The sequence below is a fragment of the Marmota monax genome, unplaced genomic scaffold (genome assembly GCF_021218885.2).
Source record: "Marmota monax isolate L192 unplaced genomic scaffold, Marmota_monax_Labrador192_F-V1.1 WCK01_AAM20220418_F8-fsc00079, whole genome shotgun sequence".
In the NCBI taxonomy this organism is placed as follows: domain Eukaryota; kingdom Metazoa; phylum Chordata; class Mammalia; order Rodentia; family Sciuridae; genus Marmota; species Marmota monax.
In genome coordinates, this window is record NW_026694099.1 from 2,830,634 (window position 1) to 2,846,758 (window position 16,125).

The window sequence follows — 16,125 nt, forward strand, 5'->3', positions numbered from 1 at the left end:
GTGCTAGCTGTACAAGTGTATGTGAGTTTGCACACAGACCCAGGCTAGCCCGTGCCTGGGAGGGGCACGCACCAGTACCAGTAGGAAATCATTGCTCTGACATTTGAATTGTGCTTTGAAATGTGTTTGATATTTTCCACTACCCTTCCTCTTATCTTTCTGCCCACCTTCATGAACTGCTTATTTAGGCAGATAATGATTGTGACAGATCAATAGTGTTTCCTAATAATGTTCCCAATGACAACAGGGGAAAGGCACAATCAATTTTTAAAAAACATTTTTCATATTAATCCTCCCATAAAATTTAAGAGTTGGTCATGGTATAACTGCTAACAATATGCATATTAAGAAGAAAAGACCATCTTTGTGAGGTAACTGGCTTATAGTTTAGTTCATAAGAACTGGTGTCTTTAAATGCATAAGTAACTTAAATGTAGATCCTCATCTAGCCAAACTATATCTCTACCTTCTTTTCTGAGCAGAGGAGAATGCAGCCTGTCCCTTCCACCTGCAGACCTCCCAGGAAATGTTTCCAAGTCCTGCCTGCTTTACCAAGTTTCCATGCCAACCTGGAAATGGCTGTTCTGCTAGGGTGGACATTCAAGTTGCTTCCTTGAAAGCACATGGAGCAACACACTGAGATGCATTTGCTTTTCCATAAAAATAAATGGATGTAAAATTATCAAGTTTTCTTTCCAATTTAACAGGGCATGAAACTAGTCTGCTGAATGAGGGCACACTATAAGTACTTAAGCTGAGCACATCACTAATATCAGCAGAAAGGTGACTATTAGCTTAATTGATTCATCCATGAGAAGAAAACACAAAAACCAAAACAACTCTTGCTGGATTTAGATGTCCACTGCCCAAACTGAGGCTAGCTCTTTAGCCTTTTTATCTTTTCACATTCTTCCATTAGAAAGTATATAGTAAACCTTCATCATCTTGCTAAATCTAGTTCTGAGGTTTCCTGTAGACACATGAGATTTTCACATTAGCATAAAAATGTGGCAGTGTGCATCTGTTTGGTATCGTTAATAGATTCCACAAATAACTGAGAGAAACAAACTTTCACCACAAGTTAAAATATTTAATGACAAAATTAGAGTTTGCCATAATAGTGAATCAACAGAGCAGGTGTTACTTGTCTCTGAATAAAACAAAAATTATGTTTGACATCTTAGGGAACTTCTGAAGAATTAATAACTGTACAACAGACATTAGCAGTGTTACAATTCTGAAAATTAAGAGTGAAACCTATCTTAAATATCCCTTACTTAGGGAATCCTGTAAATATTTTTACATAAATGCACAACCTTTGCTAGCCACAATAGTATTAAAACAGATTTCACTATAAGTCTAACACATAATCTTATTTTTTTTCAGAGCTTAAAAAAAGTCAACTACTAATTGTTACATTTTACAAATACATTCTTTAAAATGAAACATTAACCTGAATAACTGCATACTTCTTGTACACAGATATCTAATAACTAGTGAAGATACTATAACTACATTCCAGGAAGAAGTGGTAATACTGGAGAGTTTTTCTTTCTGTGTTGTCAGTATAATTTGAGAAGTCCTTCACAGAAATGTAGTATCCCCCAATTCAAAGTGAAGTGCAGAAATGAAACAAATGAATTAAATGTCCTCTAGCAAGCTCAACCAAATGAGCTGGTTCCAAACAATTTATTTTTAGCAATTTTCTCTAGATTAGACAGTATGCATATTTTGTATCGCAGCACCTTCTACAAAAGGATAGCAAAGAACTTTAAATGTAGTGAAGTCATGGGGCTCCTCTACGATGAGGCTGGAAGGGAAGTGCTGTGTCGCCAGTTTGGCAGAGGCCAAGTAGGACTTTGACACAGGGAGGTCAAGGGCATGACCATGGCCTAAAAGCTAATGAAGAGAGGAAGCTAATAAAGAGTCAGATGGGCTTTCTTCTAATTAGGCTATTTCCAATAAGACTTAGGTCTAAAAGGATCAACAGAGTGAGGAGAGAGGGCAAGATGTGGAATACTTACATTTATGAAGAATAACTATCAGAATTTTACCAGGGAGGAGGAATCTCAGATTTCACAGTCTGCTTATGACCTCATCCTCTGCCACTTTAGAAGCAGCTTCCCAAACACTGTTGTTAGATAGCTGGCAACCAATTTTATTCTTGAACTTGGCCGATTGTCAGGGGTTTTAGATTTATTCTTTCAATTATTCATACCAACTATCTCTGAAACCAGATCCAGTTTGGGAAGTTGAAAATATAACTGCGTGCATGCGTGGTGTGCACGTGTGTTTTCTGAACGGAAGTCTGCAAACAAAAGCTATTTGGAATGATATTTGGGTTTTTTCTTAGAAACTATAAATATTTCTAATGGTATTCAACAAATGGCAGGCTCCTTGCTTCTTTAACCTTTTAAGACACTAAAAGTACAAAGTATTATAGTAAACTATAGATGTTTACTATAGTTTCCTATATAAATTTTATAGTTTTCTTGAATTGGATCATCTCTCTCTAAGAGAATTCAAAAATTTGTCTCCAGCAAATCCCACCTCCTTTTTGACAAGTACTGCCTATGATTTTTATTTTCCAATAGTCATACTTTCTGTCTCCCTGGGAATGCTTTATCAGGAGAACTTAAGCTATTTAAATCAGCATTAGTAATCCAAAAGTCATCTTATGCTGCTTGGTAAGAGGCTACTATACACATAGACTCAATTGGCTCAATGGATGCGAAGGGGCAGAATGGGGTGCCACCAAGACTCAGGCATCTTGATTCCTGCTGGAAGAGCTGACAGCGTTATCTGGGGGTGCAGCTCACCAACTTGTCTCATGAGGAACAAGCACAGCTTTTTTTGGTTTAACGCTCAGGAAGCAAAACTTCCAGACTTTAAACCCTGTATTACCTTGAGCAATACGCAATCAAAAGGTGTGTGACTAAGTATATTCAATGTGACAGCAGTTTAACGGCTTGGTGACCATGCTGTCTTATGTCAGGCTAGGCCAGCTACAATTGCCATGATATGCAATTTGTCAAGAAACACTCATGTTAAGTTACATTAAATAAATAGACAGCAATAATAACATCCGAACCTCCAAAACTAGATACCAAAAAAAAAAAAAAAAAAAAAAAAACAAAAAACAAAAACCCCAAAACTAAAGGTTCTTTCCCAAGGACATTGTGAGGGTGTTTTAAAAATGGGCATGGCTTTGTTAAAAAAAAATACTTTAAATGTAGTTACCTTTTCACATTATCATTTATATAGACTTTTATTTGGGCAAATGAATTTTTGATAAAAATCCAAGCTCTTTTCAATATCAGCTACTGTAATTTGGGACAATATAAAAGAGAGAAACACCCATGAAGATTTTTAGAGGTTTTTAAAGTAGGCTTTTCCTTAGCTCTTTACTCTCAAATTTTTATCTTTCATATGATAATTCCAAATAATCAGCCTGGAAAGAAGTAGCAGAAGTATTTAAGCTGCAGCTCACAAAGTAGATTTCTATTTGTGATTCTGATTTGTTTTTTTGAATGCTGGTGATGGTTCATGAAAAAGATTAATATGCAAAGAGCAAAATCTAAGACTGCTATTTCCCCTGATAAACCCAAGTGTTTTCCATAATATAGACTATGTCTCAGGATACAGAATTTTAATTTTACTCTTCAAATTAAAAGTATTAGGAGAGTGAGTGAAACCATTCGCTGCTCGACTTTTATTTCATCCAGGAACAATGACATCTGGTATCATCACATTGAACTTGCTTAATAACAGGGAGAAAAAAAATACATGTTGCCTGTTGAGACCCAGCTTGGCTTATCATTTGGTCCAAATTTTATATTCAAACTACCAAAAAAAAATTCATCTAAAAAGAAAAACATGAACAATTTACCGCCCCCCACCCCTACCCCCACATTCTGGGAAAAATCAAAATAAAACTAATGCTATTGTAGCATTTCTTAGCAAGATCATTAGGGAAATGTATAAACACAACACCTTTTCATTCATATTAACATCTGAAAATGAACAGCAAAAACCCTAAATGTCCATATATTGGAAAAAAGAAGCAAGTGGAGGTTCGGAATTCTCATAAGAACTGCTGAACATTCTCTTCCATTGCTTTCAAGAGGGTCATCAGGATGGCAGTTTCTCAACATTTGTGCTTCATGGCAAGCTAAGGAGAGAGAGGGATGAGAAAAGTGAGACTCAGTAATAGGTAGATCCCTCTGCTGCCTCCTCCCCACATCCACATCAAGAAGCAGAACCAAGATTTCACTCTCTGTACATCACTGTGACTATTCACAGTGGCACCTTGTAGATGAGCAACACTTTCCAAATAGTTCAGTGGACACTGGCTTACTTCTCTTCCTGTGTTAATTTAAGTGGTGTACGTGTCCAGTGGGAGAAAGTGCGGTGCTGTATTCTTTCAGCCCATTGAAGGAACAACTGGAAAAACTGATGTACAGGCAGAACTCACCCTAGAAAAGTTGGGATTCCCAGGTTACCAATTATCCAGGAAAAGCAGTACTCCTATAATATAAGTATCTACTGACATCTCATGATGTATAAAAACTAAATGGCCTGTAGTGGGACAATATACAATCATGTACTCACTACCCAGTCCGGATCTTCAACCAAGTCCGAAGACCTTGACAATTATATTGAGTTGCTGACTTGGGCTGAACAACTGACCAAATTCAGACCTTGACTTACTACTTCTCCAACTGGTATCTGAGGAATGTGATCTATTGAAACGTTAGCTCTTTATAAATAGGAACACCAAATAGCCCACTTGGGAGACCAGGATCATGTATTTTAAAAAACGTTATGCAGATACAGAATTGAGTTAAATCTTTCTTTTCTTATCTAGATCTTCTCCCAAGGGACCCATAGAAGGCACAGCAGAGACTGAGTTGCAATTCTTCATGTGTTCAGAGTCTGACATTGGGGATGAATCCCAGGATTGATCTGGGAATGACCAGGAGGAGAATTCTGTAATGCAGAATTCCTTTGAGCAAAGAACAGATGGTGCTCTGAGGCAATAGCTTTGTTAAAACCCTGCCATTGCATCATGATCAGGTTCTCTGCCTTTTAAGAATTAGGTGTGGACCTGCTCTCATGTTGGAAGGTTAACCTTTGTGTTTTACAAAGAGCATGTGAAGTTGAGTATGCACAGGCTGCTAGGCTGAGTGCTGTGGGGTTCTGCCAAGAAGTGTGGAGGTGGCTAATAACTCTGATATCAAAGAGTCAAGAGTCCAGGACAGTAAAAAGAACTATAAACTCCAGTGAGTAAAAAGACAAAGCCAGGGCTCTACCTCAGATTGGTCCCACTCCTTGGCCACCCTCTTTACTGTAAGGCCTCCACTTCTTGCTCTGCTTCCATTCTTCAAACATTATTTAGCAATGAGGACCATCAAATAAACACCGAACTGTTAAATGTCTTGCATAATGAATATCAAGCATGAATATTTGATTAGTGCCACCGTTCTGGTATTTGTTGAGCTGTTAACTTTCCACTAAGGCACCTGTGCCAATTCACACATAGCCATTAATCTTCAATGGTGATTGTGCTGCTGCTCAAACTAGACCCCAGTTTCCAGGACAGTGCATCTGGAATGGAGCTCAAGGGACCACCGGTTGTGACCAGCTGTGCTTTGCAGAAACACAACCTCATTTGCTATTTGAAGTACCTTTATGGTCTGAATGTTTGTGTCCCCCTACCTGCCATTCATTAACCCCCTATGATATGGTATTAGCAATTGTGGCCTTTGGGAAGTAAGTAGGTCATGAGGGTAGTGTCTTTATAAATGGGATTATATCCTTATAAAGAGGGTAGAGAAAGGCCCCTAGCCCTTTTCACCATTAGAGGGCACTCTGAAAAGTTGTCATCTATGAATCAGAAAACTGGCCTTCAGCAGACATGAAATCTTCTGCCACCAGGCTCTTAGGTTTCTCAGTCTCCAGAACTGTGAGAAACAAAGTTCTGTTGTTTTATCAGTTTTATGGCATTTTGTTACAGTAGCCTGAATGACCTATGATAGGCATTTTTGCAGAAAGTGGCATCATTTACTTTTTAAGAGAAATCCCCTGGGAATTGGGAGCTTTAGAATAGAAGGCAGGATGGTAAGAGCAGGAAGAACACTAGACTAAACAAGGTCAGGACACCTGGTTACAAATTTTCTGTGTGACCTTGAGCTCTAAGGTCACAGCTGTTCCAAACCTTAGCTTCCTTATATATCTATTAAAACATCTCCAACTCTATGGATTAATATAATTTAAGTGTCAGAGTTCTCAAAGAAGTTTAAAATTTCCTTTTGATCTATTCTGTTTTCTTAATTTCTCATGGAAAACTTCCTCTTTCAATGTAATCTATCTAAATAATGATAATTAAAAAATCATCACTGACACTTGGTAGATACTTATAGGAGGCCCGAGACCCTTCCCTCTGGGCCTAGAGGTCCAAGGGAAACAGCTGGCTGTAGTACCTGGAGAGTTGGCCATTCCCTTGCAGTGAGATGAATGCCACTTGCCCTTCCTTCCCCCTGACAATGTGGGTTTCTACAGAACGGGGCATATCCATGCTCCTTTCTGGGAGAAGTGTCATCTGAGGATGCCTAGGCGTGGGTAACACTTGCCTGCTTACTCATGGCCCCGTGGCGGGCTGTGGGTACTGCACACACTGTAGCGCTGTGCTTTTGGGGGCAGGGCTGCTCTGTGGTGGAGCTGTTCTTTCCTAACAGCTGGGACTGTGCCCAGTCCATGGCTCAGGAAGGAACCGCACTTCCTGAAGCCGGGCTAACCAGGGCGGAGATGAGGGATGCAGGGGAGTGGGGAGAAGGATCACTTTCCATTTGCTCTGTAGGGGACAAGCACCCCAATAGCATAAAGGCAGGATTGTGCAAAAGTGATTCCTTTACTCTCATACCTGGGTCATTGCAGGGATTCCGGGAAAGTTAGAAGGTGAAAGATCTGGTTCTATTGCAGTCTGGACAGGTGTTGGTATACCTTCCCACGAGGGGTGGTGTCCTGCTTCAACTGGGAGCTTGGAGGAACTGTCACCTAGAATCACTATTCTCTGCTCAGGGCTCTGCCATGGGTGCTGTGCCTCCACTTGTAAACACAGCCCACTCTTGATGAGTCAACAAAGCCACTTATGCCTGGGGGTGGAAGGCCTGGCTTCCATCTCTGAACTCTTTCCTCACCAGCAGGTCCCACTGGGGCCTGGCCAGTGAAATGACATCTTCTTGGTAAGCCTACTCTAGCAGGGCCAAATCAGCAGTCCTCATCCCTGGGAAAACAGCCACACCTTATCCAAAGAGGTCAATCTGCTCGTTAGGAATACTGCCAATGTCAGTGATTCATAAGCACATATCCCAGTTGTAGAAAACATCAAGTCTGGCTTTGACACTGTCTCACACTCCTGCAAACATGCTAATAGACTCCAGCAGCCGCTCTCCCTGAAGAACACTGCAGGAGGGGAAACGGGCCCAATGCCAACTGCCCCTGCCTTGTTCCTCTCTACCGAAAGCAGGTAACTAACTGCCTGACACAGACCCTCCCGTGGTCAAAGCCAGAGTCTCCTCTGCCTTGGGTGGCTTTGTCAGGTTCCTGTTTCAAGTTGCTCTCCATGTAGAGGGTATGGACTTGTAGTAGGAGGCCCCCCACCCCAGTGTCCCTCCACATTTTTCTCTCTTGCTATTTTGAGGAGCCTCTGTCACAAGTAACACTTCTCCAGCTCCTGTGTAGTACTCATTGTGACTGAAAGGGCAGGTTTAGCAGAAACTATTTTTATGGAAGTAATTTTAAATAATAAAAATTCAGATTTATACATGTTACATGCTGTGCTGATAGATTCAAACTCATTAAATTCTTTAACACCCTAGAAAGTAGTACTATCATTAATTAGCTGTGTTTTACTGATGAGGAAACTGGGGCTAAGAGAAATTTAGCACTTGTCCAAGGTCACCCAGATGGTAAATAACAGGTCTGAATTCAAACAAGATGTTAACTACCATACAATATTGCTTCCCAATCACCTAGTCAACTTGGCCATGATATCAGGGAAACACAGTTGCCAAGGCCAAGAATTCAGGCCATCTGGTTAGGTTATCCTCTTGGGTGTTTGTACAACCCCCTCTGATAGGGACGCTTTTATGGAAGGCATCCAGGTATTGTCTATGCTACCTTAAGAAGAGTGATTTCATAGTCTCCCTTGATAACCTGGTTCATGGTTAAATCATTACCCTCAATTCTTGTTTTAGCAGAATTTTATCAGTACTCTATTGATTGCTCCATGCTGTGTGAGAAGCCATGAAAGAGAACTGCTGCCCTTCACCCTTCCCAGTCCTGAGGGAGTTAGGAAATCATTCCCTTTAGCCTTCTCTTTCCCAGCTCAACATTTAAAATGTTTCTCCAAATTTCTACTGACCATTTCCATTTGAATTATTTAAGTTGCTGCTATATGAATGTGAGACTGAATTCCAGCATTTCTATCTCATTTCCACCTCTGTACACAAAGGCTGGAGAAGGGAGGGAGGGACTAAGGAAACCTTAAATCTGAGTTCACTTCCTCTGTAACAGCTGCAGCAATGACGCCCTGGCCTCCAGCAGGGCTGTTACATTTTCAGAAAGATCAGGCCAATTCTCTAAGGGTCTCCAAAGGGTCCCAGGGGTAGCAGTGCAGTAAGACACTGTGGCGATAGAGAATCAATGATACCCCCGACAGGTCTGTGCAAAGTTGATGCAGGGAGGAACAGCAGGAGGCACCTACCTGGAGTCACATGCTCAGTTGGGACTGAGTGCGAGCCTGGGAGAGGCCACCTCTGCTGTGGTTATTTTTCTTTTTCTTTCTTTTTTTTTTTTTGGTGCTGGGGATTGAACCTTCTGCATGTTATTTACAAAACCCCAGCCCTGGGGTTATTTTTCTTGTTGCTTTTTAGGTTGCCCATTTTTGTTTCCTCAGCAGCAATAGGACTTTCTGTTGGTGCAAATTAATTTTTTTTTCCTCAAAAGTCACCTGAAAAGCATATCTAAAGGTCCAGATTATGAGTCTGACAGACCATCATCAGCAGAGTTTGTTTCTGGAAGCCTAAATTCCAATCCCTAGCCAGAAAAAGAACTGCCCTTTGATCTGAAGCACGGGGACAGCATAAATCCTCTTTAACACCTGACCAATGGGGCCCCTTATCTTCAGTTTGTGAATGCCTTAGGTAGTGACTACCAATAAAAACTCCCGTTTCACCTTCTGAAAGGTGCTGTTCTTAGCAAGGGTATGGAGGTATGTGGTGCGCACCCAGTGACATGGGGAATGCCATTCTCTAGACCTGGAGGCAGGAGGCATCTTGCAGCTTCACACCGTCTGAGCCCAGAATCCACGCACTGAAATAAAACCTGACCCCTGTCAGTGGGCACACCAGCCCTGAGACTGGAGCTTGCTTTGTGCCTGGGGAAAAGACAAGAACACGAGATGCCAGCTACAGGACAGGAAAGAGACAGGATCGAAAAGTAAGCCCAAGCAGCTTAAAGCGCACCAAGGACACTTTCAGGCCTTGGCAGGGGTGGCAGATACATTTGGAGACTGGATGTCATTTCTGCCTCATCCTGTGCCCTGAAACTTGAATCCTGACGTCCTGGGCACCAACTAAAATGTTCCAGATTTCCTAAAGAGGCAAGGTTGGAAGGTCAGAGTTAGGGATAAGATGAGGACATCAGAAAGGCCATAACAAAGAAACCAGATACAGAAGAAATTTTTCATAACTCTGGTACTTAGTAAGTAGCACATGGAAATTATCAAAGAGAAATTTTTTTAAAAAGCTGCTTGATTTTATATCTTGCACCACAGGAAACATGGCTGAAATAAAAAGTTTCTTGATATTATAACTTCCTGGCAGCCCAGAGCTAAGACCCCGGCCCTCAGCTGGCCCACCTTGTGTGCAGTTTCTGCAAACTGCTGGGCACTATTCTTCATGTCTTCCGTCTTCTCCTCTGCTCGGCCTAATCGCTCCCCACGCTCATTCAAGGCCTGGCTAGCCTTCTGTACTGCGCTGGTCACGCTATCAGCGGCCGAGTGGAGGATGCTGTTTCCTGGAAGAAGAAGAGCAAGAGCATCAGGTGCTAGCTTAGTTGACCCACAGTGACCAGACCCTATGCTATGGAAAAGCCTCCAGCACTCTGGAAGCAAGCTGACATTTCTTCTGATTCTGTCTGACTGACTGACTCACTGTAGAAGACTTCCACAGATGGACAGCAGAACCTAGGCAGATTCTGGATGCTTTTCTCCACACCCATCAATTTTGCCAGTGTTCTGTCTGCTGAGGCTCAAAGAGCTGGGGCCCATCTGGATTTAAGACTTGGCTTGCAAAAGTAAATGAGAATCCTGACAAGTTCACAGAATTAGGCAAGTTCAATGAGTCATGTCTGGACCTTACGTGCATTTCCTTTTGGTTTGCAAATTTAGGAGAATCATCAGAGGAAAAATGGGGCCACAGGACTTTTCCAGATACAATGCTCTGTAATTCCTATAATTCTTCGCTTTCATTTTCTTCTTTCATCCAGCAAGTAAGAAATACCCCCAAATATATAGCTCTCAAGAGCTACGACTCAGTCTCAAAGTTTAAGGTAGATGTGTTGGCTTCCAGCCTTGAATCCTGTGCCATGGCTAGGATTGCTGGGCCTACTGATCTCTGATTCCCAGTATATGGAATAGGAAGCCTCAGCATGAGCAGGTAGAAAACTATTACACAAAACAATGTACAGGAAATTTGACATTCCCAAACTCAGGAATGATGATAATGAGAAAATGAAAAAGCATCACATCTCAGAGGGTCATGCATTCTCAACATCCTATTTGCCAAAGACTGGTCAGCAAAACTTGATGGTGAAGAAGTTGCAGACGCATAACCCACTGAGAAGCAGCAACTTGCAAATGACAACCAAAGGAAATTTATAGCTGTATTTTGTTAACACTGAGTGGAAGATATTTAATGGCATTTCATGTAATAGCTTTATGTCTTTGAATAAGTTTATGACATCATTTAACTTTGTACCTAGGATGGATGCATCTAGCCACAGACAGCTTTTAATAGAAATGTAATTTCCACTGGTCTTGGCTGCAAAGACTTCTAATTTCTCCTCTGTAGGAACAGCCTGTGGTTTGTGGAAAAGGATCTCAGGCAAAGAAAGTGCCTGGTCTAGAGGAAGCACTTAGTGAGTTGTTTTCCATTTTTCTTCTTTAGGAGTGGACTTCAAGGGCTTCAAACACACACTAAGGGAAGGAGAATGGGATTAACTTAGTGTTACTATTTGCAGAAAGCATCACATGAACCAGCATTAAAAAAAATGTGTACAATGGAGCAGGGAGCAGAGGAGACGTAACTGGAGACATTTGGTGGAACACAGGCTTGGAGTGGAAGGTCTGGGATTTTGGAACAGATTTAGGGGGAGAAATCTTAGTCCCCTTTTGTTTTCATGTCATTCTCATGACTATGATGAAAGCCTATTATCCAACCTAATATTTATATAGCATTTTTGCAATCATAAATCACCTTCACAAATACTACCTCACTTGATTATCCAAAAATTCTACTGAGAATCCAGACTGGAGAGGTGGAAAGGCCTGCCCAACATTGTATCACTAGGGAAATGACACACCAGCACAGGGACCAGCTTTCTCCAATGACTTTTCCTTATTATGTACCCCCTTCTTTGCAGATATGATGTGGGTCTGGGGAAGCAATCACTTAACATTGTGGTAGCATAGGAACAGGTTTCACAGGTTATTTCCCAAGGTAATGCGCCTGACCATTTCTGTCTTCAAAGTATTCTACTTGGTAGATTCAGAGCTACCCATGTCACATTGCAAGTCCTATGATCTGAAGATGGGAGAGGCCAATGGTGTGTGATGAGAAGATGGCTTAGAGCCTGGAAGGTGCTGGGAGAGGAGTGGCACAAGGAAATCCCTTCATATACCCACAGTTTAGCCACATAAGGACTGGGAAAACACAGGGCAGGCCACTTCATGGCTAGGAATAGCCACATTAAATCAAAGGGATTTTAGAATTAGTTGCTATAAATTTAAGAGGGTGTGTAAAGAGGATTTGCCTTTTCCTTTGGAAGTGACCCATGTGATTAAAAGTTATATACATTTGGGTTTCTGGAATGGACCTGCTACACATAAGCCATACTACTTTCTCATCATGACTTCCCTAAAATTAGTCTGGTACATGATGTCAGATGATATCACACCCAGTTTTATATGATATTATTTAACCAATAGTTGTTATAAAAAATAGAACCAAATGGTACAACTGAAAGGGAACCAAATGCTGCTTTTACTGTTCAAAGATGACACTGTGGACTACTATCAATAAGAAATCTACCTTCAGTGATTTTCAGGCACAAGAATGAATTTGGACAAATCTCATTTTCCTAGTTGAAATGCTCTCTCCCAGTCTCAATTCTATGCACAATTCAGGCCCAGTGAAGTCCCATCACCTTTATCAAGCTCTAGATCAATTCCCTTCTCCTCCTCAACTCTAAGTGCTACCTCTGTCCTCGTTGGGTGCTTCATCAAGCATTATCCGGGTCAACCTTTCTCCTACTTCACTTCCGTGACATGTAGCTGGGTTAAAAATCCCCTGAGGTTACCATTTCATTCTGTTGACCAAATAAATTTTAGATCACATGGGTCATTTCCAAATCTTCAAACGTCCCCCTTTTTTGACGTAGATCTTCTGTTTACTTATTTTCTTCTCTCTGGGATTCCTTGCTCAAACTATAATTCTAGGGTTCTGTCCTTCACCCTCTTCCGAGTCTCAATGGAACAATCTTATTCAGTTCATGACTTCAGTTTCCAATTCTTAATCTTTCATAAGCTCAGTTGTTCTAGACAACTCCAACTAAATGACCCAAAGTCATCTTAAATTCAGTATGTCTAAACCTGACCCCATTATCTTTCCCTTCATGCCTGCTTTCCTTTGGGATCCTTGTTTTAGCAATGAATCCCAATATCCACCCAGGTCTTCATTCCAGCCAAAAAATCTAGGATCTACTCTTGATTCCTCCCTCATTTTTAAATTTTTATACTGAGGATTGAACCCAGTGATGCTTAACCACTAAGCCATATCCACAGCCCTTTTTTACATTTTACTTTTGGAGACAAGGTCTTGCTGAGTTGCTAAGTGCCTCATTAAGTTACTGAGGCTGGCTTTGAATTTGTAATCCTCCTGTCTCAATCTCCTGATCCACTGGGATTATAGACATGTGCCACAGCACCTGGATTCCTCTCTTATTTTTATTCCATAGGATGCACTTGGAAGTTTGTCTCTCTACCTGCCTAAAGAGCACATCTGTTCTTTAGGGAATGTGGGAATAATGGAACAATCCTACTTGGTTCAACTCAGTTTGAAGCTCATGAAAGACACTCCTCAGATATCTTGGTGTGTAGCACGGTGTGTTGCTCACAGTATTGAGACATATTTATTCAATCAAGGCATACTTTGTAAATAGGATGCCTTACTCAAAAGTTTGGGCCCATCATACTGTGCCAAGTTAAATCTGGAAATGAGGCAGTCTCCTGAGGCAGATAGAACAGTAATTCTCTCTAAATAGACAGGAAGCATATTAATACCCAAATTTATTCAAGCAATCTGAGAAGAAGCTGTCAACCACAGCAAATAAAGTCAACTTCCTTTTGAATTATAGACTCTGGAGAGTACAGCAGAAACCAGTCTTGCTTCATTGACACTCTCTTCACATCAGTACCAGTCAATGTGTGCTTTTAAAAACATATATGCTAGCATCTTTTATGTTAAGTGATTTAAAAGACTTTTTAAAAAAGAAACTTGAAATAAAGCTATAGCATTGTATTCAGTTACTGTTAGAAAACACAATTAAAATAAATTTAAATGCACAGGAAAAGAATAAAGTATATTGAAAAGTGACAGCAGAAAAGAAAAAAAGAGAAAGAAAGTGTTTTGGAAGTACACAGAATACACCAACAACTCAAAATATCAACATAATTTCATTTGGTCCTCCGGGAGTTACAGCATGGTAATTAAAAATTCTAATTCTATAGCTAATAAAGAGGCAACTTAAACAGAATTTTTTGGGGGGATACTTTCTATATAAAATACATAAAGTAGGTATTTCAAATGTAAAATACTCATCCAGTTTAGAAAGTAAGGCAGGAGAAAAACTGTCTTAAAAAATAAATGATCAATAGATATATGCCCATATATACTCAGTGCTGAGCAAACATGGTCATCTAAAAACAATCTTCTAAAACATAAATGTCTTAATAGCTTTACTTGAACTATTTCTATTTCATCATCAATTTAACTGCTTGGGAATAGTCACACAATAAATTATCCAAACAATCAAAATAAAAAAAAAGAAGAAAACCAATTTAAATTATGGGGAAACACATACATACACACAATGGATTTGGGTTCTAATTAACACAAAAATTGGCAAGGAGAATTATTATATTAAATCTGTTAACAGACCAGGAACACTAATAATCTCATACTGTATGCACCCAATGTTCAATAATGATTTGTTCTCTGAGCGGATTAAATAGGCCCTATTCTGTTTTCATCTATAGTATTTTTTTTTTTTTTTAGCAATACCACTTTCATGAGTAGGACACAAGGTACAATTAAGTCTCGTTCAATACCAGCAACATTTGAATTAATTTCATGGGATACTAATATGTGGGATTCACCTAAGATGATTTTTTTCCTTTCTTTCTCTACTTCCAGTCTAAGACATTTCGCTGGTCAGGACCTCTCCCAGATCCCATGTTAACAAAACAAAGTTACACAAAGAACTGGTTCCTTGACAGCTCAGTCTCCTAGTCCCAAGGCCCCTCAGTACCACCTACAGTCTACTCCACTTCCTATGAAATGCCCCATTCCTCCCCCTCAGTGATACTCAGTTACATGGTAGTCATGATGCTTCAAAGGAGACTGAGTCCACTTAGCACTGTGCCTTGAACTAAATATTTTATAAATGAATAATATTTAAATAATAAGGATGGTACTAGCTTTTACTTTTATAAACAGAGTGATTAAATGCAAAGTACCAGTGAAATGAGATGGCTTTTAATTCACGGACTCCATTAATTATTGAAGATTAATACAAGATTAAGAGCAACACCAAGCTCTTTTGGCATTACACTAATCAATACTGTCATGCCGCTGCATTTCAATGTTACACAACCTCTAGAATCCTTTTTTAAGATAAAGATTCTTCCAAAAGGTTAAATTTCACTTGTACCTCTTTGGTAATGACTAGTCAGAAACATTCTTTTTAAAGCCCTGGGTTACAACAAGACTTTCTAAAGGAAGGGCATTCAGGCAGTGTGAACATTAGCTGTCACATTACAGAACAGGGACCATTCTCAAAGGCCAACCAGGTGGCAGATGCTGTGGTAAGCTGATACTTTCCTCAAAGCAAGATTTCTAACCCTTACTTTACAGTTAAGATTAGGGAGGTGAAGGACTTACCCAAGACCATCCTGGTATTGACCCCAAAGCTCTCAACATTTATGTCAGCACTTCCTAAAGTGGCTTTGTGGGTTAAAATAGTGCTACAAGGAAAAGTCAATTCTATGGTAAAATGACTTTAGAAATATGACCTTTCCTGGATCTCTCCAGGAGACATTTGGAAAACCTTTAATAAACTAATGTAAACCAAAGGTAAAGGAGGTTGGGGTGGCAGGTCAGGGAGGTAATGCAGGGTTTCCCTAACACATTTATTCACAGGGCCCCCTTGCACAGAGAATCTGAGATGGGGAATTCTACAATAAACTATACTGACTTCTAAGTTAAAGGAGAAAAAATAAATAAATCCAGCCTGTTCTCATCAATTTAATAATAGACAAGTCATGTAATTACATTAGAAAGGCTTGCTTTATAGAGCAGTAGAACAGATATAGCATGCTGAATGGCAGTTCCAGAATTATCTTTTGTTTCAAGTTGGAGGCTAATTTCAGGGACCATGAAACTTGCTTGTTGCCTGGAGCTGGATGACAAAGAAAAATGGACTCAGTGCTCAGGAATACTTTGTAAGTCCATAAACTCCAAAGCCTACTTGAAGGAGACCTTGGAGTTATCTATTTTTGGAGTT

The 16,125-nt window shown here is 40.3% G+C and overlaps 1 protein-coding gene and 1 long non-coding RNA gene across 5 annotated transcripts in view; one reads left to right on the forward strand and one right to left on the reverse strand.

Annotated features, from left to right (window-relative positions):
• Positions 1-1,069: 1,069 nt before the first annotated feature.
• The window catches only part of Stxbp6 (syntaxin binding protein 6), a 255,776-nt gene continuing 240,720 nt past the window's right edge, over positions 1,070-16,125 (reverse strand). For all 4 annotated transcript variants that reach the window (XM_058585834.1, XM_058585835.1, XM_046465209.2 and 1 more), the window contains 2 exons: positions 9,923-10,080; positions 1,070-4,171 (listed from right to left, as the gene is read on the reverse strand). In XM_058585834.1, the coding sequence (XP_058441817.1) occupies positions 4,148-4,171; positions 9,923-10,080 (182 nt within the window). In that variant the 3' untranslated portion in view covers positions 1,070-4,147. The remainder of the gene's footprint in view (positions 4,172-9,922; positions 10,081-16,125) is intronic.
• Positions 7,394-16,125, forward strand: part of LOC124107261 (uncharacterized) — a 35,996-nt gene continuing 27,264 nt past the window's right edge. The window contains exon 1 of the long non-coding RNA XR_006856351.2: positions 7,394-7,528. This is a non-coding gene — a long non-coding RNA (uncharacterized LOC124107261). The remainder of the gene's footprint in view (positions 7,529-16,125) is intronic.